Raw genomic sequence first — 25,325 nt, forward strand, 5'->3', positions numbered from 1 at the left:
AAGAAACTTACTTTTCCCTAGCTGCCAAAGTGACAGACAGGGATAGATAGAAGCCACAAGCAAGCTCAGAGCACTATCTGACCATGAACTGTTCAAGCAGAAAACTGTATCATGTACTTTCTATGTAAACTTCGATCAGTGGGAGGCTACAGGGTGTGTCCTGTGCCACAGTACAGTCCCCACCTGTTCCATACCCCCATCAAACAGCCAGAAGCGCGAACACAGGGCTACCGAAAAAGTTGGATTTGTTGCAGTTTGTTTAGGCTTGGTTTTCACCGGACAAGGTAATAGACAGCACTCCTGCAGCAGAGAACTAGGCCGGCACAGTGAACGGAAAAGAAGCAGTCCCCAGACCGCCAGAGTGAGGCTTGCCCAGAACACCGTGGCTGGACTCCAGCGGGGCGTGTAACCCTAATTAGGAGGGCAGCTCCCCGTTATTTGCTCAGACCACCCACTCACGGCGCCGCCGTGGCTTCTGTCGGAGGGAAGATGGGCCGAGCTGGAGGCAGCATGATGGCGTGGGCAGGAGAAGAGCCGGAGGGCTTCGCTGCCCCCTCCGCGCTCCGAGCCCGGGCGAGCAGCGCGGCTCCCGAGGAGTCCCGGACGCGGCGGGGGGCGGGGCTCCATCTGGACCGCACAGACCGCTCCGGCCTCTGGCCGCCGCACTCCGGCCCCCAACCCGCCCCCGCGGGGCCGTGCCTGGGCTCGGCGGAAGGTGGATGGTAGGCCGGGGCGGCGCGACGGGGCTGCCTGTGCCCGCCCCCGCCGCGGCATTGTGCTGCCGCTCGCACTTTGCAGAGGCGGCGGGAGTGGGAATCCCGGGCGCCCCGGGCAGCCTCGGCTCCTCCGCAGTCGGACGCGTGATGGCGGCAGCCGCCGTGGCGGAGGTGAGCAGCGCCGGGAGCAGCAGCAGCGACACCTCCAGCACGGGCGAGGAGGAGAGGATGAGGCGCCTCTTCCAGACCTGCGACGGCGATGGGGACGGCTTCATCAGCAGGTAGCGACGGCGGGAGGAGGTTCTTTGCGCCGCTACGGAGCCGTCCCGTCCTTCCCCCCATCCCCGGCCGCACCATGGAGCGGCTTCTCAACTTCACCGCGAGTTTGAATAGTTGGCGGAGAGCAGCCCCTGCCGCCGCCAGGCCGGACCCTCCGGGCCGCCGCGGGGGTGGCAGCCGCCCTGAGGCTCCTGCCGGGGGCGGACCCGGGGGCCGCGCCTCTCCCCGGTCCGCTGCCCCCGTGGCACGGCGCTGACAGCCCAGTCCCAGCCCGTCGCGGCCGGAGCCGGTGGAGCGCAGCTGGATGCAGCCCCCAAAGGGGCCGAGGGATGTGAGAGCAGGACTCGGGCTGCGCATCAGCACGGAGAGCTTTTAGGTAGTGGAGGAGAGGGGGTACGAGTTCCCCCTAGAGGACTTCCACCTCCAGCAGCTCGGGAAGATCACTCCTCGCCGGGGTAGGGTTTTGTCACCTGCACTACGCAGGTGATTTTTGCAAGCAAGCAACTAGCGCTTTTCAGAGGTTATCTGAGAAAAAATTCGTGCTTATCTCACGGCTCGTCCGATTTTACTTTTTCGTATGCTTTGATCAATATCCTTCTTAAACTATTTCATTTAAGTTCCTCTGCCTGCTCCCCACTTAGTTTTGGGGTTGTGACTTCGGGTGATAGATTTTAAGGGGAAAGTGGCAAGTCTGTACATTTGCAGTAGATAATTGAAATAATCCATAATGAAATGTTGACTTTTTTGGCAGTGTTTTGGTCAGAACGGGGTCTTATTGGAAGGATATTTCTGGAACTAGCCACCATAATAAAAAAAAAAGATACTGAGTTTCTAAATGTGAGAGCTGCTGGAGGTGGTGGGAACTTGCATTTTTAAAATGACACCTGTGCTAGCTGCAGTTAGTAAGTGCCTCTAGAGAGCTGAATCAGAGTGAGGGAATTCCCAAGTCTGTCATCTAATGTGAATCCTTAGAATATGACCCACGTAGCAAAAAGGCTGTGTGAACGTCAGTCTCTGCTGTCCTCTCTCTGAAGCCAGCAAGTTGTTGAAAATTTTTAACAGCCAACAGTCTCTTTAAAAATACAATTTACGTGCCATGGTATTTCTTATCCAAACAGCTCCCTCAGCACTCTCTTTTTTCCCAGTCTAATGCTTATTTGGATAGTTGTGGTTCTGAAATGTGTACTATGAAAATGTATGCTTTCCAAATAGTGTTAAAATTGCCTCTCTTTCCATGCTTGCTGTCTTCATGAAAATTATTCTGATGTCTGAAAACTTAGTATGTTCGCTAAAAGTGTTGCTGCTGCTTTTTTGCAATGAAAACTCAGTAGACTTCTGCATATTTATGGTTTAAAGACCTTATTGAGAGAATGCTAGTGTTGTAATGCTTCTTACCGACAGCTGAGAGATGCTACCATGACACAAACCGCACATTTCTGATTGACTTTTATGCATTGTCTATATTTTTTTCCAGATTCATGTGGTGAATTTCAGAGAGGGTGCTTCTCAATGTTGCTGGAACTGTGCTGTTCAAAGCTTTGAATACTACAGAACATGTATGAGAAGGCACATTTGATTTCAGTGGAACATGGAAATAAAGCCTAGAGGATAGTGGTTGAAAATGCTTTAGGAGATGCTGAGTTAATTGTTGAAGCTTGGAAATGCCTTGCTTCAGAAGGGAGTTGTGCCTTCAAGGCAGAACTGGTATGGCCTTGATCAGAGAACATAATGTTGTAAATTACTGCCTTCCCTTAAATTTCCATATTTGTCAGAAAGTAGTGAATGTGTATTTAACAAATGATCTTTGACAGGAGAGGGAGGCACTTAATTTTCTTGACTTCATTAGGTAGCCTGTGTAGTCAGTCTTGCAAATGGAATGTTTCTTTCTTTGTATAGGATCTGTTTACTTCGTGATTGATAGCAATGGCTTATGCAGGAGCAGACTTGCCCAGTGTTTTTTGAATATATTTGTAGTACGCAGTGCCACAGTTTTACAGACAGCTCTTTCTGATTCATTGACCCACGGCGTGTCTGTTAAAAGTACGGCAACTGAGGTTTTATGGGTGTTGTTTACAATGGTCTTGGTATTTAGGCAGTTACATCTTTTTTAATTGAATTAATTAAAATAAAGCAAAAAAAAAAAAAAAAAAAAGAAAGAAAGAAAAAAAGAAAAAGAAAAAAAAGTTTCATCTGCTTGCCATTTTGTGCTTAACTGTTTCGCCTGGTTCTGCTTTTACTTTTTTCATGCAGGACACATTCTTGGCTTACCTGTTCCCTCTTGCCCTGCTTCCTTGGACTTGCTTGCCTCAGCTTATCCTTGAGGGCAACAGTTAGTTTGTTGCTTTCTTTATAGTCCCAATGGAGGTGGAAGGCAGTCTTCTCTACATTCCTGCACCTTTTACAGCATGCTTAACATTGAAATACATGCCTGAGCATCTGTATAGGGAGCTGAAAACTGAGAAGCTAGCACTATAAAATCAATGGCTTCCTTCGAAGAATATAACTGATCTGCAGCCTTTTCAAGTTTAAAATTCTTTTTCAGTGCTTACTTTCAATGCAGTGGGGCTGAAATTTGCAGTTTTACAGCTGTTAGTCCATGTGAGTTTTCTTGGCTTTCAAAATGAGTATTCCTTCTCTTCTACCTGCAGTGGTGAAGCTTGGTCAGTCATTTGTTTGCATAATAAATGCAGCAGTTTTCAAATAAAATTCTTTTCTTTCCAACTCCAAGGCTGTTACGGAACAGAAGATCTGCAGCAAAGGCTGGCATTTGGTATGCATGTTTATTTAGTTCGTTCTGCATGGGGAAAAGAGCTATTTGCATTCCTAATGAAGTAATATGGTGTCTCAGCTGTGGAAATGCTTTGTTGTGCATCAAACTGTAAACCTCTTCTGATCATAACAAAGAAGCAAAGGCACAGATGGAGAGGAAAAGCATCTCCTGAGGTACTGATTAATTTTCAGGCTCTAAATACTTAGGATGATATCAAAATGATAAAACATAATTAAGTGTGTACCATTGGTGGTTATAACCCAGAAGAAGCTGAATGCTTTGGCATGAAATGCTAAGGCTGTGTCTCTGGACATTGCATACACTTGACATGTGCATACCGAAATTTTGCAGCATCTAGCTAGACAAAATACAAAGAAAGCACAAGATTTTTTTACTTGGTTTGTGCTGAAATGTCTTTCGCTGCTTTGGGATTAATACTGATTACTTTTTTTTTTTAATATTTTGTAAGTCCTTGGCATTCTTCTGATACGTCTACAGTGAGAAGTAGCTTTACAAAAAACACCCCAAACAGCTGCAAAGCAATACATGACTAAGGCTGGTTTCTGAATATTTGAGATCTGCTTTTCTGGAAGCAGCTTTTCTGGGAGCAAAAGGCAGCCTTCAACACTGTTTCCAGCAGAACTTTGTTTTTGTAGATGTAGTTGTGTTGTTATTAACAAAAACCTGTTAACTGAAAAAAACCCCACTGATTGCCTTAGTTTGTTTTGCTTTTTTAATCTGTCTGCTTTGAAGATGTTACAGTTAGATTCAGCTCCAGAAGGTTGGTGCATTGGGTAGGACAGCTGGGTTTTTTTGTTTGTTTGTTTGTTTTAAAGTGAGAGTATGCTTGGTTTTTTGCCGGTAACAGGCTAGATTAACATCTTGTTTAGAAACTTAATTGCCTTGTAGCTTTATTATATGTGGATTGTACTGAAGTTCCATTTAGCACATAATGAATTTAATCTTTACTGCAGAAGAGTTGGATTTCCAATTCATTCTTATGTACTCTTATTCTAACACTTAAGAGTCTAAATAAGGTAACTTTGAATCTGCAGGATGCTTAAAAAATGAAGGTATGAGCTATCGAGGTAATATATGAAGAAAATATTAATTTCATTGTTAAGTTACAAATGTGCAAAGTTTCTGATTTTAACTGTTATAAAGTAGAAAAAATTATAAAGTAGAAAGGTAAAGCTAGTGTTTAATTCAGGGGAAGACTCATCATCCCATTAGGAATTATGGAATGAAGTTCTGTTTGTAGTTTGTTTGAAAATATTTCCTTCAGTGTACATATATTTATTTTCTTTTTATGCTGGGGTCAATGTTTTACAGTACATCTCTGTTAAAAGTAGAATAAGATGTTTTAAACCCCTTAAAGCTACTGATTTTGTGTTGAACTTATAGAGCCTGTTAAAAGGACATGCTGAAAGACCATCTCCTTCACAAGTCCTTCACAGAAGCCGTTAAAAGAAACTTGTTGGATTTAATCTGTTATCTGACTTGTTTTAGTGGTACATAGCTTTGGGGACTCAAAACCTTTTCAAGGACAAGCTAATGCTTTCCTTTTTAATGGGCTGCAGTAGTAGAGTGCTCACAGTGTTGTTGCTGAGTGTATTTTGGCACCATACCCTCAGTGTTTCTGCATCTAGTGGCTGCATGCTATCATAAAATAAAAAGTCTTTTAAAAAATACAAAGCATTTATCCACTTTGTTTCAAAGGAAGAGGTTATTCTTCTGTGATCTCTGTTATTCTCCACTACAGACATGACCATTAAATTCATTTCTGTTGTTGCTTTTGCTATCGTGCTTGAACATCTGTACCTAGCATTTATACAGATACCTGCTGAAGCACAAAAGGATTGACTAAATGAAAGGAAACAATTTAATGTGAGTTGAGTATGACCAGCCCAGTTACCGCCTTGGCTGTTGTTCAGTTGGTATTTGGAGCATATAGCATGCAAAATACATATGCTGCGCGATAGCAGGCTACTAATTCAGGCTGACATCCAGTTAAAATTTTTGGTATAGAAATAAGTATTGTAGCTGTGAAAGAAACTGTGAAAGCATTTATTACTATAATCTATGTTGCAAACTACTGATCATTCATGTAAGTTCATTTATTAACTTGGTTGAAGTAGATCCACTTACAGGATTCTTAATTTTTTAGATTTTTCTTTATTTTCTTGCAATTTTCTTTAAGTAAAATAAGTAGTGCTGAGAAAAGTAAATGCCCAAACTGACTGCCTGGGAATCTTATTAAATAAATGTGTAGAGAGTGGCCTTATATTAAAGATGGAGAATTTTGAATAAAAATCCTTTAGTTATTTGAAACATCTGGTCCTTATGTAAGAAAAGGGATGTTTTACTCTTTATTGCCTGAATGTGGGCCAAACTTTTAATTGCTTATAGTATGCTAGCACAGAATTTGTCCTGCTAGTTTTGACTTGCTGGATCTTCAGGAGAGTGTATATATGAAACAGAACTATGAGATTATTAAAGTGTGATTTCTGTGTTTAAAAAACATTAGTTTTCCCCTCAAACAATCTTAATGCTATTCCTTTCTTCATTCAGTCCTTTAAAAATAGGTAACTGTTAAAGTGTTGTAATTACGATCATAATCTGACTTTTCTCCTTGCGGCTGTTTGAAGGGCATACAGTATACTTTAGGCTCTAGCACATGAAGCCACAAATCAGGTTCATACAAAGCATTGTCAGAGATCTTTTCTAAGTATCATATGCCTTCATATATAAATTGGATTGTAATGACCTGAATATCATAGAAGAGGAGTAAATGGTGAGCTGAGAACTGCACTGTGCATTGTTGGAGTGGGGGTGGGAGGGAACTAGGAGGAAGCTACTTGTGTGGGGTAGATTGTAATGAACTAGCGAAGGATCCTATAAATAGGTAAATCAAGCAAGTGTGTGTGTAATACTTAAAACAGCTATTCAATGAGAAATAAATGGATACTGAGTTCCAAAATCGTCAATATGTTACCTGTTGCGCTTTTACTAGAATTAAGGGAGACAGAGGTTTGGCCTTGCATGGTTGCTAGCCTATCTCTCCTGTTAACTTTCAGTGTGCAGAGACACACCATGTTGATGTTGAGGTGAAACATTCATCGTTCTCCAGTGAGCTGACTGCAGTATGTAAAGACCTTCATCTGTGTAAAGAATATAACTACTTCACCTTCACGAGGGTCTCAAACTCCTCCTTTCTGCTGTGTGTTTCTGTGTGTAGCAACTCGTAATTTTCCAGTGTTGGTTGGAGTTGTGAAGTTGAGTGCAAATGACTGTGTTGACAAGCAAGCAAGGCCTTTTTCCTCAAAGGCCTTCTCTAGTTACCAAAGCAGTCTTGTCAGTGGTAAAAACATGAGCAGGCTCTTCCTGTCACTATGTTTTCTTTTTTTTTTGACTTGTGGTTCTGCTCTGCTATGATTAAATTTTTTTCCTTTCATAGTGTCAGGACAAAGTAGGGGAGAGGTAGGCAAGAGGCACACACTTGTATGAATGTAGTAATGCGGACTTAGAGTGTGATGTTGAAATTATATCTCTTGTGAAATAAGCCCAATATATACTCTTTGCAAAAATATCTGAACAAGTAACTTCCTATCATCTCATTCTCATATTCAGAAGTAGCCTCCTGTAGACTTTTCTAGCTTGATAGTTTTCTCTAATTTTATACTAAACTCTCTTAAGCATACACAGGCATGTCTGTCAAAGATTTTATCAGCCTCTTGCTGCTAAGGGCATAAAATTTTACATACTGTACATGCAGTTCTTCAGCCCTGTAGTGGTAAAACATGGGGTTTACCCATAATGTGATCTTTTATGAGCCCATGCAGATACATTCAGTCAGAAACCCTGGAAATTTAATTTGGGCATGAGTTAGTATTCTGCAGGTAGGTGCTTTCTAGTCCCTGCAGCCTATTCTGAGCTGGCTGGAAGCAGCATCAGGAACAAAATGTGTAAGTAGAAGCTACTGGAAGTGTTCATATGTCATCAATGTAGGCAATGATAAATCCATATATGCTACAAGGAAGAGATTTTAAAAGATCAACTCTGACAAAACAAGTGGAATTTTAAAAACCTGCCCTTGAAGAGATGTGAAAAAGTAATATTGTTCTACTAATTTTGCAGGCACTGGGTTTTCAAATTTCAAAAGCATTTTGGTTTCACTCAGTCCAGCAATGTCCTAAGTTTGGCCTCAAATCAGCTGTCTAACAAGGGAACATCATTAAAAGTGGTATGCAACATGTCACCAAGAGGGGGACAAAGCTTTACTTAGTCCTTGCATTCAGTTTAGCTTTTCATATTGCTAGGCTGCTTTTATCATAGAGTTGGGAAATTTGTTAGACCCCAGACAAAGATTTTATTCTCACTTGAGATCTGGACTATTTGTCCTGTGCTTTCTTTAACTCTCTGAATGCTTCATGCAACTTAGTTTAGGAAGTCAAGACAAAAAAATCATAGAATCAAAGAATGGTTGGGGTTGGGAGGGACCTTAAAGATCACCAAGATCCACCTCACCTGCATGGGCAGGGACATCATCTATCACTAGACCAGATTGCACAAGGCCTCACAAGTTGTTTTGGTACCTGGTCTTTCTAGCAAATCCATTGTCCTAGGTTTATAGTAGAGTTCCCCTTGTGGCTGTTCTTGCAGTGTGTCTGGGACTACAATAAGTATTTGAATTTTTCTCATTCATGTGTGATTGTTTCTTCTGCTTATGGCAGACAAGTTAACATCCTACTTAGCCACTATTGGTCAAGTTTCTAAGGAGCAACTTTCTAGATGTTTTCAGAATTTATTTGCCAAAACCTATAATTGGAAATTAGTGGCTGTTTTGGGAGACACTTGAATAGGAGAAGTGTTCTGCCAGCTTGTGGTTAACTCCTATTTTTTTGTCTCCCATTGTTCTTCTAGGTCAAGAGTGCCAGGTGCAAGTATTTTGATTAATGTATTTTGATCCTGTTAATGGATGTTTAATTGTAATCTATATATTTGATGTCTTCTGAGAGTTTTTCTGCAGCAGCACTTTCTTACATTTAATAGGAAAAACAGTATTAATGTAATATTGCTAGCTATTCAGTGAAATCTCGTATGCCATTTTTAAGGGTGAGTAAGTAGTAAGAAAGACCAGACTGCCTCTGAACAAGAACTATGCTCCTGGTAGTGCCAGCCATGTGGTAGAGTGTGTAGGTTGAAATGATACTGTGTTTTAGCAAATTTTGAAGCTAGTAAGCACAACAAAGGAAAGCATAGAATGGCAGAGATTCTATTGACAAGCTCTGCTTCTCTATTGATAAATGGACCTTTGTCTGCCTGCAGCAATTCTGTCTGCAGAGATGACAGCCTTAGCCAGAAATGGACACACTATTCTCACAGGTTACAAGATGCAGTTTGTGTTATAGATGTTTGGCATAGATGTTCAGCACCACTTAGGCTATTTGTTATGGGTAGAATGTGCATTTGCTGTGCTGTCTGTGGAACAGCAGTTCCTGTGACAGACTGGCACTCTTGTCCACATCTAGTTTGAAATAGGGAGATGCAAATGTCACTGCAGGAGGTATTGGCAGCTGGAGAAACCCTCCTCCTGCTTTCTCGGAAGAAGGAGTGGTGATGTGGGTGTGTGCCTGGAATAGGAGAGGTAGACGAGTGAGGACAGACGTGGACTAAAAGTTTATATGTCTGAATTAGGAATAAAGCAGACAAGGTCTGGGGGCTGGTTGACTGTTAACCCTGTCATTATCCTGCTGCTGCTTAGCTTAGTAGAACTGGTACAGGTTACAAATTAGTTATGAACGGACAGAACAGGGATTGGGACATGAAAGCCAAAAAATTAACCGAATTAGCAAAGAGTTTCAAGTGTAACAAAGTATCCCGGATTTTGGAAATAGTAACACGAAAACCAGCTAAATGGTGCCCAAGAGAGGGAGCCCGTGAGCTGTTGATGGCTGAGGCTGAGAAACTCGCTCTGTTTTCCCTTTTTTTTTTTTTTTTTTTCCCCTCACACTGAAAATAGAAAATATAGTGAGAAGGTCTGGTAACAAATACTTGGGGAAAAAAGGGGAAGAAAGGAGTTAGGGAGTACTTGGATTTATTTCAGCTCATTGTACTTGAAAATCTCAATGTAAGATTCTCAGACCTAGCTCCCAGGTTTTTTTCCTGAGAACTTCCAAAAGACAGAACAGAAAATTAGGAAAGATAAAATATGCTTCTTTTCTTTAAAGCTTTCTGTAATATTTTTCTTTTACCCAGTTTGTTGATGGATGGATTTGTGTGAAGTTTGTGTATTGGTCAATGTGATGACCTGCCACTTGGAGGTCTGTGGGTACAGGACTTGCCCTAGATCCTGTGTCACAAAAGTAAAGATGTGTTTGCCTGTTCTGGTGCATAAAGTGTGTGAAGAAAACAGGGAGGCAGTCTAATTATAGGGTAAAACAAAGAACAGTTTGGCGCTGAAGAAATTGGTGCTGTTAATGGCCTAGTGCTGGCTTATCCTACTCTGTAGTGAGCTAGTGTGAGCTAAGTAACCAAAAACTGTTCCCTTTGTTATGATGTATTTTCTGCTGTTTTAACTGCCTAATAAAACAGCCCCAGCGGAGGCAGATGTGGTGAGACAGGTGGGAAAGTGGGTGTCATTGCTTTTGACAGCAGCAAGCTGACCTACTGTGTCCCAGATTCTTGTTTGTTTGCATGGAGCAGTAGAAAGCAGAGCAAAGGCATCTGGAGACAGACTGCTTTGGGAAGCTAGAATGCTGGACAGGAAAGAGGATATGAAAAGTAGTTTCACAGCAGAAAGCTCCTTCTCATCTGGAAAGAAGTTGATTGGCAGGACAGAAAAGATTGGTCATTTGCCAGAAATCTTTGGTTGGCAGAAGGGAATTAGTTACTTCTTGGATGCTTTTGTTAAACCTACGTCTAGAAGACTGGTGAAGAAATAGATCATTGATATGATAGCCAACATGTCCCTAAAACTTGTTAAGTGGTACATTTTTTTTTCTTTCTTTTCTTTTCTAAGAATGTTTTTCCACTGAAAGTGCAAATTGGGGCTTGCCACAATAAAAAAGATTCTAATCATGTTAAAATATTACAAATCTAACTTGCCCTGTAACTCTTATCTACTTTAATTCTATGGTTTGTTTTTGTTCTTGTCTTCTGTGGTTTTTTTTGGAAACCATCTGTCCCATGTAGTCTTCTGTGGTTTGGTTTTGTTTGTTTTTTCTAGTGCTTATCAGCTTAAGGTGAGCATCAGTGATTTGTCAATAAGACAGTGGTTAATAAAATAGTTCTGTAACACAGTGGCAAGTGTTCATATGTGACACTTTCAGACCATCCAAGTAGCTTCAAATGCCCAACCTTTTGAACTCTGTAAAATTCCTGCTTTCAAATACAGGTGAGAATTCTTTTGAAATGCATTTAGAGGAGTTGAGTTGATTCTCCAGCACTGAGACTTCTATTCCAAACTGTCTCCTGTGTCTGTCTCCAGAAAAATGGAAGCAGATTTTGTAGTAACTAGAGTAGAGAACACCTAAATTTAAGAGCAGATGAATTAGGATTAGGTACATCTTTCTGCCAAAGTTAAGTGTTTATCTTTACAGAGTGTGTGAGTCCTGAGTTTTATGATCCTCATTTTTAAAAGCTGAATCAAAATAAGTGGATGGATTATCATATTAACAGTGTTATATTCAATTAAAAAGACGATTTGGGGGGTTTTTTGTTGTTAAATAGTAAGGCTGTACCTGCAGCAGAAATCTTGTGGTGTCATAATCATAACTTGTGGAATTTTATGTTCATGAGTATTTTATTTCTTTTACATTTCAGAATGCTTTTGAGACAATAATTTTTTAAAGCAATTAGACATTTTCGTTGCCATTAGTTGTGCATCTCACCATGTAGATATTTACATAAACTTCTGCAGATCTACGTGGGAATGTTTGTAGGAAACTGAAAATGTTCTTTATAATATCAAAATCCTTTTGATAACATTTGTGAATGGAGATTAGGAAAACTCTTGTCATTTCAGATTGCACGATAAACTCTAGGTAAATGAAATCTGTTTTCAGTAGGGCTTGTAGTCCTGCTAACGTAGTCTCCACTGTATTGTATTAATAATTCACTACATCTTTCCTTCATCCTTCTGTATATTGCCTCAGGCAATTTCCTCAGGCTACAGATGCTACAGACAGTATTCATTTGACATTTGCATGTGGTTTGGGATCCAGATATGGATTTGGAGATGTCCCACCTGGGCTTGGTGGAGGTGTAGCTTGCAGGTGAGGCAGTGAGTGCTGTGTGAGGTGCCGGTGCCACCACCTCCTCTCACCCTCAGCCTGGCAAAGTGGCTTCTCTGAGGCTGGGGCAGCAAACTCTGCCCTCAACACCCCCGGCAGACTCCCTTTGCCCTCCTTCTCCTGGCAGTAACTTCCAAATTAGCACCTCTCCGAGGAGTCCCTCCACCAGTGGTGCTGTAGCTCGTCTGTCACCAGAGAACACGAGTAGGTGGAGCTTAATTTTATCTGTAAAAATTAACACTATTTGTCAGCTGTAATTTCTTTGCCACAACTTTGTAACATTGGTTTGTATTGTTGTCTCAATTTTTAAAAACCGAGAACTGTGCTATGCTGAGATTATTTATTCATTTATTCACTGACCAGATTCAAGCTAAGAGCAAAACTCTGACCAGAATTTTAACTGTACTTGTATTTGATCTATACAATGCAAATTAATTCTCCTATAATAAAATTTTCTTATGATAAGCAATTTTAATTTATTTGGGGTTTTTTTTAATGAAATATGTAATAATGTATGTATGTAATTATTTATTATTATTACACTCCAGTTTTATTGTAAGCATTTCTGCCAAAAGTCTGTTGTGGCAGCTCTGGAATTCCCTCATGGAAAAGACTTACAGAGCTCCACCCACTGTAAAACTTACTTCTGTAGGATAGAGGGACCTTGGATTTGATAATGAATTACTTTAGATAAACTGTTCATGCAAAAACTTTGGTTATGTATCCTGTTTTCATAGAAACCTTCTGAATGATGGTCAGGTATTAGTAGTGAAGTAATATTAATATTAATTAAATACGCTAATAATTTGCATAATAGTAATATTTTTACACATTTCCTTTACCTTCCTTTTACAAAAGGTTTTGTCCAACATAAAAATAAGCAGCACTTAAAAGAAGCTGTCTTATTTTAATACTGCTTGTGGTACGAAGTAGCGTGTTAGTATCATGCATTACGCAGTATTTAAGAAAATCATGGCAGGAAAGAAATATTGAAGTGTAAGAGTGTTGAAGTATTGGTAATGTTTTTTAACTTTTGAAATCACAGAATGTGGCACCAAGAACTTTCTGATAGTGTAGGGCAGCATTTGCTTCAGATCTGACTGAATTGGGTTATCCACATTTTGTTTAAAATGTGGTTAGATGCCATTTGGCAAACGTGTGTCTGTCATCCTTCAGGTGAACCTGTTTCAAGATTTTGTTTCCTTCTGTCTCCCTTGTCTTGTCCTCTCTAAAATGAGACAGGGCTAGATGGGGGAGGAACAGGAGAAGAGGATGAAAGAAGGTCTTTTTTGCTCTCCCCCTTTTTTGACTTCTGAGTCTCTCTGAGCAGCAGCAGACTAGGTCTATCAACTTTGTCTCCTACTGCTAATGAAAACTGTGAGCACCCAGAAATGAGCAGAACTGCCTTCATTTCATGCTAAAGAAAATTATTTCGTCTGGGTTTACAGCTGCAAAGTTGTGTTTGCCTGAGAACAGCAGTGTTTTGGGGTTTTTTTTGAGTGGTTTACATTTTGAAAAAAAGACAGAATGGAAATATCTTCAAAAAATCCTTCCTTTTTTTGAGGGGTTGGTTTAGTCTCTGGTGAAGCAAATGATGGAGGAATTTTCACAAAGCTGTGTGTCTTCCACTGCTGAGAATATCAGGTGCTTGGCTGATGGTCTGCTTCATATGATTTTCCTCTTTGGATTAGTGTTGTTCAGTGGCAAAAGCAGTTTCCTTGGCCTGTCCAGACTAAGATAAAGATTTAAGAAGTCATTGTTCCAGTCAGAGGATAGTAATTTAAATTCTTACTGTGTCACCTCTTCAGAAGATACTGTGAAGATCAACAGTAGGATACATCTCAGCCTTGTGTCAGTCTCTGCTAGTAGAAGAGTTAATAATGAAATTCCTTCTTGAAAACAGAGGTTAACACTTAAAGAAAAGTATTCCCTTCATTTCCATAGTCTTTCTGTGCTGGAATGTCTTTCCAACCTCATAATTCCTTTGTTGGATTAACAAAAAAATAGTTTAAATGTCTGTGCATTTATGCATTTACAAATTAGACAAAGTTAGTATTCCTTTTATAATGAACTAAACTGTTTTTTTCTGTTCCCACTTCTCCAATCTTTCTTCCTCTTCCATCCTTCCCCTGCCCCTATTTTCCCTCTTAAAAATATCCTCAGGAATGACTTGCTGATGGTGTGCCGCCAGCTGAATATGGAGGACTCTGTCACAGAGATCATGCACCAGCTGGGAGCAGATGAAAATGGAAAAATTTCCTTCCAGGATTTTAGTCTGTGCCACATGGAACTGGTACGAGAAATCAGGAAGGAGGAAGTGAAGCTTTCTGTGAAATTCGATGACTCTTGTAAAAAGAAAAAATTAAAGGATAGGATAGCTTCCTGGCCAACTAGCAGCAATAACAGTTTAGGTAGGTATGACTTTTAAATGTCCTATTTGTGTAATTTAACAAAAGATGAACTCTCGAGGTTTTGTTACCAATTCTACTGGCACCAGGATTTCCCCTTAAATGAATACATGACCCTGGTTTTGTTTTTTTGTTTTTTTGTTTTTTTGTTTTGTTTTTTTTTTTTTTTTTTTTTTAATACTTAACAGGTGTGGCTCCATTAGTTAGCCCAGTAGTTTTTGTTTGCATGTCTCCTAAATTAAGTCAGGAATATTTTTTATTTTGTGTATCTGCGTGGAGAGCCTTCTTACGTGTGTTCTGGATCTGCATGAAACTGATCTGTTTTTCAGAGCCCAGTTCTCTCTGACCACATGGAAGGTGTCTGTGTGTTATGTTGCAATACAGCAATTGCAATACACAGTTCAATCACAATACCAATGTAATTCTCCAGTATGTGCTTACTATCATGACAGAAGGCACCACAAGTCTCACTGGGAAGCCATGCATGGCTTGAAAGCAGTTAAAGGATATTGCTCTCTTAAATTCTTTTGTTACCTGTTACATTTTGTAGTCCTTTTGGAAGGCTGAACGACATATACACCTTCTCCATAATAGTGTGGTGAACTCAGGGAGACATTCAGATTCTGAATAAACTCGGGGAGAAACACAAAACCAGTTGATTCACTCATCTGTTGACAACAGCTTATCTAAAGCAAAAACCTCAGGTCAGGTCCATTTGGTGTTGGGATCAAGTCAGTTTCTTTGCAACAGCTGTGATCAGCCCCAGCCTGCATCATTCCATGAGCTTCAGGGGAAAATAACCTTGGGCCATGTCCTCTGAGCTGCCTTCTATGGTAGAAGTTTACTGGTCAGGTTACACCTGACTTTATTTTATCCATAGTCAATTTCCAAGAATGTAAAACTGAGTATGTGTTTGGTTTGGGTTTGGGTTTTTTTTTGTGTGTGGGTGGTATTTTGGATTTATTTACATGGAGAGGCAGGGGCGTGAGTTTAGCAATGTTTTCTGTCTTCTAGTAGCTTTGTGGATGTTTTGATCTAGTTGTGCCAGGCATTCAATTTTTCCTTGTTTGCTTTGAATCCTAGGAGAATTCCTTATCTTTTTGCTTTTTAGATTGACTGCACTTCTCTTTCACCATCCCATCATCTCCTGTTTATTGACTTTTCTTCCTGGCTTCTCAGCATGGCAAATCTGTTTCATAGCTCTACTTATTCTCCATCTATTACTGCTTCATCATCAGATATTACAGATTTGTAACATATATTGTTATATTTTTCCGTTAATATTTCCTCGGTTTATCCTTGCATGTATATTATTGAATTGAAAGGTTATTAGCTTGGTAGTTTCTATGCCCATTACTCTGTCAGTATCTATATCCAGTCTTCATAATCCTTGGGACCAATTGTATTTCCGTCCCATGAATCTCTTTCAAGTGCTGTATCAGATAACAGCTGAAAACCAAAATATGCCTAATATACATATATATATTTTATCTGGATTAAGGATGGCATGCATTCTCATATAATTATCTTCTGCATGTGTTTTTTTTTTTCAATGCTGCCACTGTTGTATTTTCCTTCAAAACAGAAAACTACTTCTGCCCTCAGACTGTTGTACAAAGTTTCCCTGTTTGCTGACCCTATTTCTGGCAACTTGGCCTTTAAATCTTTCTCAGACAAAACAGTCTAATAATTATTGTTTCTAATAATCAAGGATAGCAGATAGGTCCTAAGCTTTACTGATGGAAGGTGTATATTAGTCTCAAAATGTATCCCACAAAGAAACCTTATTAATTGCTGTGAAAAAATATCAATAGATGAAAATTCAAATTTGTTAATGTAAACAACTCAATCCCTACTCTTTCCTATTTTCCAATTTCTGTTAGTTTTCCAATAGTAATTGAATGCATTTTTTAAGTTGGTGAGTTTGTACTTCTTTTAATTTTTTTAATTTTTTTTTTCCCCAAAAAATTAGTCTATAACACATTTGCATTTCCTGCCTTGGTATTTTGCTCTGCGCTGATTATTTCACTGTATTGTGTTTTAAAACCTGTAAGGAATTAATGGGGTTTATATTTGTCTTGCCTTGATTCTTGCAGATTCTGTAAATCTTTTCATTAATTAGAGAACATGCTCCACCATGTAAATTAAAATTGAATGGGAAGAAACAACAGTAAATATCACGCATACTGGTTTATATTTGTAAGAGAAAATCATTGTCGCAGTACTGTTCAGGATGTTCTACAAATCTTTTTTTAAAAAGAAAACATAACTGTAATTTATTTACACTGCACAGAGTATTAACATAATGAGAGCTGAGGAACTCTAGCTGAAGTCAATTTTGAATTATAATCTGCATATGTTTTCATGCCTTTCATGTGTCTGAGGCCTCATATAGATAGTCATTAGTGATCAAGTTGTTGATTGTGTTATATTGATTGTTTGCTATTTCTTTCTAAAAATTAAGACATGAGAACTCATCACGTGCAAATCAAACAAATATTGTAGACGTGGTTTTTGGGGTTTTTTTTTTCAGAAAAAGAACATTTTGAATAAAGGTTATTTTCAAAGGTAATTCTTAGGGCCTTTTCAAGACTAATTTCTACATAATGTGTCAACTGCTTATATTCCTGTTGCCATGTATGCATGTGGGGTGCATAAATTGCAACATCTGAAGAATCGTATGACTGTCCCTGAGTAGCAGGGGTCCTGGTGATCTGAAGGAAAGGAATCTGGTCTGTGTCATGGATGTTTTTCACTGTGAATTTAAATGCAGTTGTGCAGACATTACCAGTCAGACAGCGTTTTTGGGCAAGCATTTCTTGTAAATCAATCTTCACAATTCCTTAACCAAAAGTTAAAATGCATGTGCCCATATCTAAAGAAAACATTGTATTTGTGAACTTTAATTTTTTCATTATAAAGAAATTAAATTGGAAAAAAATGTCCTAAGAAATAGTTACATCTAAGTGACTATTGAATTTTCTCACCCCATCATTTTTTATAACTCATAAGGTTATTCAAATAATTTTGCCCAACTTTGCCCAACTAATGCTTCTACTCCTGTATTCCCAGGTGGGATTCAGAAGTAAGGAAACTGGTTGGTGTTTTGGTCAAGGTGCAGCACTCTGGTGTATTAATATCGTGTATATATATATATATATTAGTAGTCATATATGTGCTCAGTAAGCCAAACTTGCATCCATATCTTGACAAAAAATTAATCTTTTATTCAAATGCATGAGTAACATTTTTGAAGTTACTGGAATGAGTCTTTTTGCTGCTTGCATATCACCAACTCAAACCTGTTATACTTTATTGTAGTTCTTGCACTACACTGCTAATGTTAATGAGAGCTTTAGCAATGCTTTGCAAATAGTAACCAGAAATAGTTCTGTAAGTGAAATGGAATGTGAACTCTGTTAATGATCTTCTGACAGGGTTTAAAATACCGTAAAAAATAAAATAACTTTTGAAAGTGTTGCTAGAGTCTTGCAGTGAGCATGTGCTACCAGACTCTTTAATGTATCCTTTCAGTAGGAAGTACAGGAAGAATGTCAGTGACTGATTAGCCCTGTGGGTTGTGTTTCCAGTTTTGGAGCCTAAAAGCCACGGTGGGCACAATAAATCTGTGTGAGTCACCTAGTGAGTAATGGAGGTGGATTGCCTGGTGAATGAGAACCTATAGTATAGCAGAACAACTCCTTTGGTGATTTAAGGCAGGAATTTGTGGCTTCTGTCAGGTTTTCAATTTTATGTATTTTTATATTTTTTATAGTACAGCTAGAATTAGAATTCTTTATGTTTGTCATAATTTGAACAGGAGGAACTAAAGCAGGAGGGCTTTCAGACCTGAGAGGGGCAAAACACAAAGTGAGGTGTCTGTTCCCTCCCGTTTCCTGCCCATACTCTATAAGATTCGGGAAGCCCAGGCAGCTCCTCCCTTTTTCTTTCCGCTCGCTCCTGGCTGCGCTGCTGCTCCCCTGCGCTTCTTTACCACCAGCTCGACACCTGCTCGTCAGAGCCCCTATCTATCAGGTTGTGTATATAGATATTTGTGTATATATTTGTATTATTTGTCACTTTTATCCCCTATGTTATTACCTTTCCCCTCTGTTAGTAAATCTGTACCCAGTTGTTTTCAGTTCCCAACTTAAAGTCTCCAGTCTTTATTACCCTTCCATCTTCCCTTTGTTGGGGGCGGAGGGGGTATAGAGAGGAATTCTGCCCTTAGTTTTGTGGTCTGCCCAAACTGCTAAGCTGTGACAGTGTTACATGTTTTAAAAAGTAATTGGCAATGGCCACTTTTTCCCATGATAAAGAATAGTGGTTTTCTAGTATCAATTGGTTTTGAGGATGATCAAGAAGTGGTACTCTTAGTAAATTCTTCCTTTTGGCAGGGGAATGGTTTCCAGTCCCACCCAGTGGTTTCCCCAGCTCTGAAAGCTGTGTATACTTTTTAATCTGATTTCATATTCTAGATAAATAGTTACGAATACCAGAGTCCACAAGCAGTCTTTGGCTGTGGGTTAGTACTTAGTAATTAATTCATAGTAAGCTTCCCCCTTCTATTTACTGAAAATAAGTCCCTTGAAAAATTGATGTGATATTTTATTTACATTGTGGATCAAGAATGAGAATAAATCAAAGGAATGGTTGAAATGCAGCCTCAAATTAAGCTTGTGGATAAACATGAGAGGCAGGCCAGCTGAGGCTTAAAAATCATTACTCTTGCTTTTCATTAATTCCATGTTTGATCATACTGGAAATAAATTTCTTTCAAGAAACTAATGCGCTGATTTATTTATGCTATATTTAATTAAAAACTACAGGCTGCATGTTGTCTCAAAGGTCTGCTGCAGGCTTTCTTGACATTTATGAACAAAGTTTCACCTTAGGTTTGTTAGACTGAAGAAGCTGTGAATATCTGCCAGATTACATATGAACTGCAAGTGGTTTAATTTGTTACTTCTAACCACACTTCTAGTACCACAAGCTGTGCAAAGCAGCAGAATTCAGGTAATTTTTTTTTTTTTTTTTTTTTTTTTTTTTTTTTTTTTTTGAGATACTAAGAGTGATAATTTCTATGAGTACCAGAACAAATGAACCTGGATTTCCAAGGGGGTTTTGGAGTCATAAGTAGCACAGCTTCTTTTGTTGTATGAGGAGCAAACATACTGGTTTTGCTTTTTTTTTTTTTTTTTTTCTCCCTACTGTGTCTAATCAAGGTTGAGTATTGCATCACATTGCATTGTTTGTCTCAGCAGGAGCACTACCAGAGTCTGTCACCTATGTGCCTGACATAGAACTTACAGGAATTTATTATAATTGGGACCTTGACACCACTATCAAATGTCTTGGAAATTATCAAACAGTGTAAAAGATTGGAGGGAAGGAAAAAGACAGACCAGCAGGCAGAACATGCCTACAGGCATAACATACCTATAGGGCATGTGCATACCTACAGGGGAATGCAGATTATTTTATTGACTAAGAGTACTGAGCCTCAAGGAACACCATCATCATCGTCACACATTTCCATTTGGACACTGAGCCATTGATCACAACTCTTTGGGTGTGACCACCCAGCCAGTTCCTTATCCATTAAACCCCTATTGTTACTGTTTAGAGATAAGAATGTTGTGCAGGACAGTATCAAATGCTTTGCATACGTCCATGTAGGGGACATCTTTTGCTCTGCCTTTGTCCACCGAGGCTGTGACCCCATCATAAAACTTTGAATGTCTGCTTCATGGTTTTCTTCCTGGTATGCTCATTTTTATTACCTGTCCTAATTTTCAGATACGCATTCAGTTTATTTTTCTTAAGATTTTAGGTAGCTTTTGGAGTTTGTAAAAATCTGCTTAGAAAAATATGCCATGGAGTAAAAAAAAAAAAAAACCCAAAAGCCTGAAAAGAGAGTTGTTAGCATTACTTTAGCAAGTGGGAGAGCTGGTTAAGTTTCAAATTGTTAAAATTTCTTTGAATGTACATTTAAGTATTTCTCTGATTTACTCTACATTTATATTCTCTAGTGAGTATACTACACAGTTATACCCTGGCAGCACACAATTCCTGAATTCCAAATGCACCATTGTATGAGGTTCTGAGGATACTTCAGTTAACTTGTTTTGTGATGATTAAAAGAAACATGTCAACAGAAAGAAAAAAAGTTATAATTTTAGTTCAGAGACAGAGAGGAGATGAATCATAAGCTGGCTGTACTTGGTATACATACTACACTTAAAATGTGCATGTAAAGCTGTGCATGAGCCTTCAATACATGAGCCAGCTCTTTCAGTCAGGTCTTGACTTCTCTTTACATTTGTTGTTCGCCGTATTTTCATGCCAAAACCATAATGCTCGATTAGATCATTTATCTGATACTGATGAATGTTTTAGTGATCCTTCTAATGATATGAAGGATGTGCATTGAATTGTATATTGCTAGTACTAGTAAAAGTGTATAAAAGCTAGCTCATATTCTTTCAAAGTATATTTGCTTGTCTTGACAACGTGTTCTAGAAGTTTTGTTATTTGAGAGATTTAGAAAACAGCAAGTCTAAAATAAAATTGCCAGAAGTGTCATATGCAATGTTTTTTAACATTTAAGAGGCTCCTCTTTTTTAGATTGATTGATTGATTGATTGATTGATTGATTTCATGCAATTTTCATCTCAGATCTAATTTAATGAAGTAGCTTTCTCCCATGGAGTAAGTTGCTTAGTCAGGAGGGGATATAGCTGTGGCTTCCCTTGGAGCTTGTTATTGCCCCTTCTAGTCCTAATGAGACAAGCAGTGAAATAACATAAGCAAACACAGTACCTTCTGTGGAATGTTCATCAGACCAGATAAGGATATGGTGGGAGCAAAAAAGACCTATATAGGAAGCCCACAGACCCAGGTATTAGAGATTCATCATTTCCTGTAAGTTTTTGCCCCATAGCAAATTATTACCTCTAGGTGACTGAAGAATAGCTGCAGAAAGTTCTGATGAAAACTTTCTCTAGGACTGAATATTGAGTTGGGAATGCATTTTAAAATTATGCTTCTGCAGATTTTTTTTCCAAAAAAAGATCTTTTATTCTGAATTTCCCTACAACTTTTAATGGATGTTTAACAGACAGTATTCTGTATTTAAAACAAATATTCTCACCCATGTGTGCATGCAAGCTTCATTTATAATCATCACTCTGTTACCATGCCACATCATTCATATTGTTTGTTGTCTGATCACATCATTTGTTGTGTGATGCAAAATAATGAAAGTTTTTAAAGTGTTTTTACTATTACATAGAAAAGAGTTACTCTAGCTGAGAGGCTTCAGGCATTTACCAGGTGATAACCTCGGACAGTGATGCTAGAAGCTTTGGTCTTTGATCTTTGTGGGAGTGTGTCCCTGACGTGCCCAGAGCCTTTTGTGGTTATCTTGTGGTTTTAAGTAGGTTCCATTCCAGAAATAAAACGGGTCTTCCAGGAGGCTTATGTGAACAAAAGCACTATCCAGCAAAAATATCACAGGCAGCAGGATGTGAGAAGACAGTTGTTTTCTAATGTGTTTGAGAGAACATTGGTGTTACAGAGACTGGTGGTGTTATGTAGAAAGTAACGGACATAGTTTCAATAAGCTCTAAATATGACTTTATATTTTCACTTCTCTAGTCAGGTTGGCTTCATATGAAGTTCATCTCCTTTGGAGAAAAGCTTATCTTCAGTTGTTTTGACTTATTGTACTTCATGCATTTTTTGAGCAATAAGAGCTCTCTTCTAAATTTTCCTCAAAGTGCATTAATTTTTGTAATTTTTGCGTCAGCTTATGTGAGCTGAATGTCTCAAAGATTTATTTTTAATTCTTCTTTATTTCTTCCTATCCCCACCACTTTTTATAGCTGGGCCTACTCCTTCACATATGTTTTCAGTGGGAAACAGTGGAGCTGTCTGGTTTACCTTAGAAAACTGCAGAGTCACTGGTTGTCTAACTATAAATCCTGTTTATGCTTACTTTGTTACCTGGTGTGTGAAATGGGATGATAGATGGACTGTATCTCCAGGATTTGTTGTATGCATCTAGTAAGGCATGGAGAAAATGTTTTAAAACAATTATGCATGTTCTGATTACAAAACATGGATGACTGAAATAGGTTTTGAGAGCAGAGGCTACCACCAAATAGAGAAGACCTAACTCTGCCCACTTAGCTGTAAAATCTTAATGTTCTAGAGTGAAATTTCTTGCAGAAGCTGGTAGTTAGGCCCAGTGCACATGTAAATTGCATTCTGTGCTAAATGCCTGAGCTATGTACATAAGTTCAAGTAAATGAATGTTACTGATGCTTCATAAAAAGCAATGATCAGGCTTCAGATCTCTGCTGTTAAGACTCTCATTGTGTGAGGTGTAGCTTTGTGACATAGAGGCTGCTTGTGCTCACACTAGCTTAGTGTCAACAGTCTGTATGTTTGCCATCCATAAGCCAGAATCATTTGAGAAGCTCGTGCAGGACTAGGCTTACAGTACCTCACTTTTCCTGGTATCCCATAACATATACATCTTCAGCATTGATCTTTACGGGTTACCTTTCCTACTTTCCTACTGTTTGAGCAATGATGGAATCACATGATTCTTGGTCTGTCAGCTTAGTCTGGTAAGGTCACCTTTAACAAACAAAAAACCTGGCTGTATGGGTAGACTTGTTATGGTAGGCATCTGCCTCTCTGTTGCAAAGTGCAAGCCTTCAAGGTAGAAGTTTGACTGTTAGAAGAGAAGATGAAATGCCCTTTTCTTTCAGATTAGTATGGTAGGATGACACCATAACACATACTTCTGTGCTGTTACTAATATCTTTGCAACTGATAAAGGAAAATTAAGCTAGTATGAAGTTTCAATGCAAATGGGCAAGATATCCTACCATAATGATATTTGTCATTAATGTATTGTAATTGTGTAATTGATTGTAATGTATAATTGATTAAAATCATTTCAGTCAGCTTTGGTACAATTCACCAACACATGATTTGTCTGTTATCATGGAATCTTATATGTGCATGTGTCATAAAACTAAACTGCCCTTTGTTTTTCTTAAATGAGATATCATAAGTCACAGTTTAAATAATTGTAAACTGCAAGGAAGTGAGAGCTGAGGCTAATTTAAGTGCACAGGGAAACCTCCAAAAGCCAAAATCTTTAAATAAAAGTTTTCAGACAAGATTAAGGTTGCTCTCCTGTGACTGACCTGACTTCTGCTAGTGGGTTGATATGTACTCACTTAGTGTATAAAAGGCTAGAAACAAAAAAGTTTCTGTTTACTGAAAGTTTGCTACAACATGAAATACAGATTAAGACAGGAAAGCAGTAGTAGTACTAGGAAGGCAATCAGAAGCTTTTATATTGCTTTTATATTGTCTGATATATCCATTCAGCCCTAAAAAACTAAACTAAACAATCTTGTATTATTTGGCTGATATAAATGTTGTACTATTTTTTTTTCCTGTTTGGTAATGGTCATAACTAATTTTCTGGTCTGCTTATACATGAGTATTTAAATGACAATGATTTTGTTTCATTAAATGCAGAAATTTAATGTTTCATATGATTGTTAAGTGTAGAGCAATAGGGAAACCTGCTGTGGCATGTATGTAGTTCTGTAAAGGCTGATTGCTAACCACAGATTTAGGAACTATCTATTTCTAGTTATCAAGTCAACAATCAGCTTTTGGTATGTCATGATACCCAATGATGACTTGTTTCTGATTGCTATTGTAAGAGCAAGTGTTGTACATTAACTACAGCAGTGTACAAGCATCGTATGTTTATCCCTGACTGACTCTTCATTTACAACCTGTAGAATCCTGAAAAGCATATTTGTCTCAAAACAGCCTCCCTGACAAAATGGACATTACACCAGGGTGGAGGCCTCATTTGATAGCCATCTGGACTCTGTTCTCTCAAGGAGAGACCCTCATTTGTGCCCTATTCTCACAAGAGCAGCCCCTGCTTCAGTGGCCATCCCCATCAGCTGAACACTGTCCTTGCAAGGGTAGCTCTGTCTGATGCCACCCTGACAGGCAGGACACTGTCCTTATTCCACAAGGGACAGGGGCAGGCAAGCTGTGCCCTGCGGAGGCAGAGTGACATCTTGTGTGTGCCCCGGGTAAGGACACTGGAGAGGGCACGTGTGCAGGAATCAGGGTTATTGCTGTGTCATCTCATCTGGAGGGGCCCAAGTGAACACCTGGCTGGGCAAGATATGCCAAGCCCGCCCCCCCCCTCTCCCCCCCCCGAAACGGTGGGGTCAGGTGGCATAAAGAGGCACTCTCAAAATGATGGATGCACACCTGCCATCCGAGGACCACAACTTCCTACCAAGATCCAAGGGTGGTGATAGCTTTCCTATCTCTTCTTTCTCTCTTTCTTCTGTCTGTCTGTCTATCTCTGTCTCTGTTTCTAACCTTATCTCTTGCAGATGAGGGTAACATAATTTCTAACTGTGTTAGGTTTTACTCCCTGTTGCTTCGTTAAGTTTTGTTAGTTGTAACCTGTTGCTTTGACAACTTCCTTAAGTTTTGCTAAATTGTAATCCATTGCTTTGAAAGTACCATCATTTATAATCCTGCTAATTGTAATCTGCCATGCTTTATAATCTTACTCACTTTTAAGTGAAGTTTTGTTTTATACAAACCTCCTGGGTAGTAACCCCCCTCCTGAGTACTGTGCAGAGAACTTAATCTCGCCAAATGGGTTCTTAGAAGAGATTAATTAGAGGAGGAGGAGGATTGGGCCCAGCTACACCTGGGCTCCTCTCTGAAGGAGTTTAGAAAGCAAGGGGGTCCAGCCTGAATCTCGCTGGGTCAATCCCCACTCTGGGGA

The 25,325-nt window shown here is 39.2% G+C and overlaps 1 protein-coding gene across 1 annotated transcript in view; it reads left to right on the plus strand.

Moving 5' to 3' along the window:
- Window positions 1–764: 764 nt before the first annotated feature.
- MCC (MCC regulator of WNT signaling pathway) overlaps window positions 765–25,325 on the plus strand; it is a 184,897-nt gene continuing 160,336 nt past the window's right edge. Inside the window, exons 1-2 of the mRNA XM_030467894.1 lie at window positions 765–997; window positions 14,223–14,470. Coding sequence (XP_030323754.1) covers window positions 864–997; window positions 14,223–14,470 — 382 coding nt within the window. The 5' untranslated portion in view covers window positions 765–863. The remainder of the gene's footprint in view (window positions 998–14,222; window positions 14,471–25,325) is intronic.

The sequence above is a fragment of the Calypte anna genome, chromosome Z, assembly GCF_003957555.1.
Source record: "Calypte anna isolate BGI_N300 chromosome Z, bCalAnn1_v1.p, whole genome shotgun sequence".
In the NCBI taxonomy this organism is placed as follows: domain Eukaryota; kingdom Metazoa; phylum Chordata; class Aves; order Apodiformes; family Trochilidae; genus Calypte; species Calypte anna.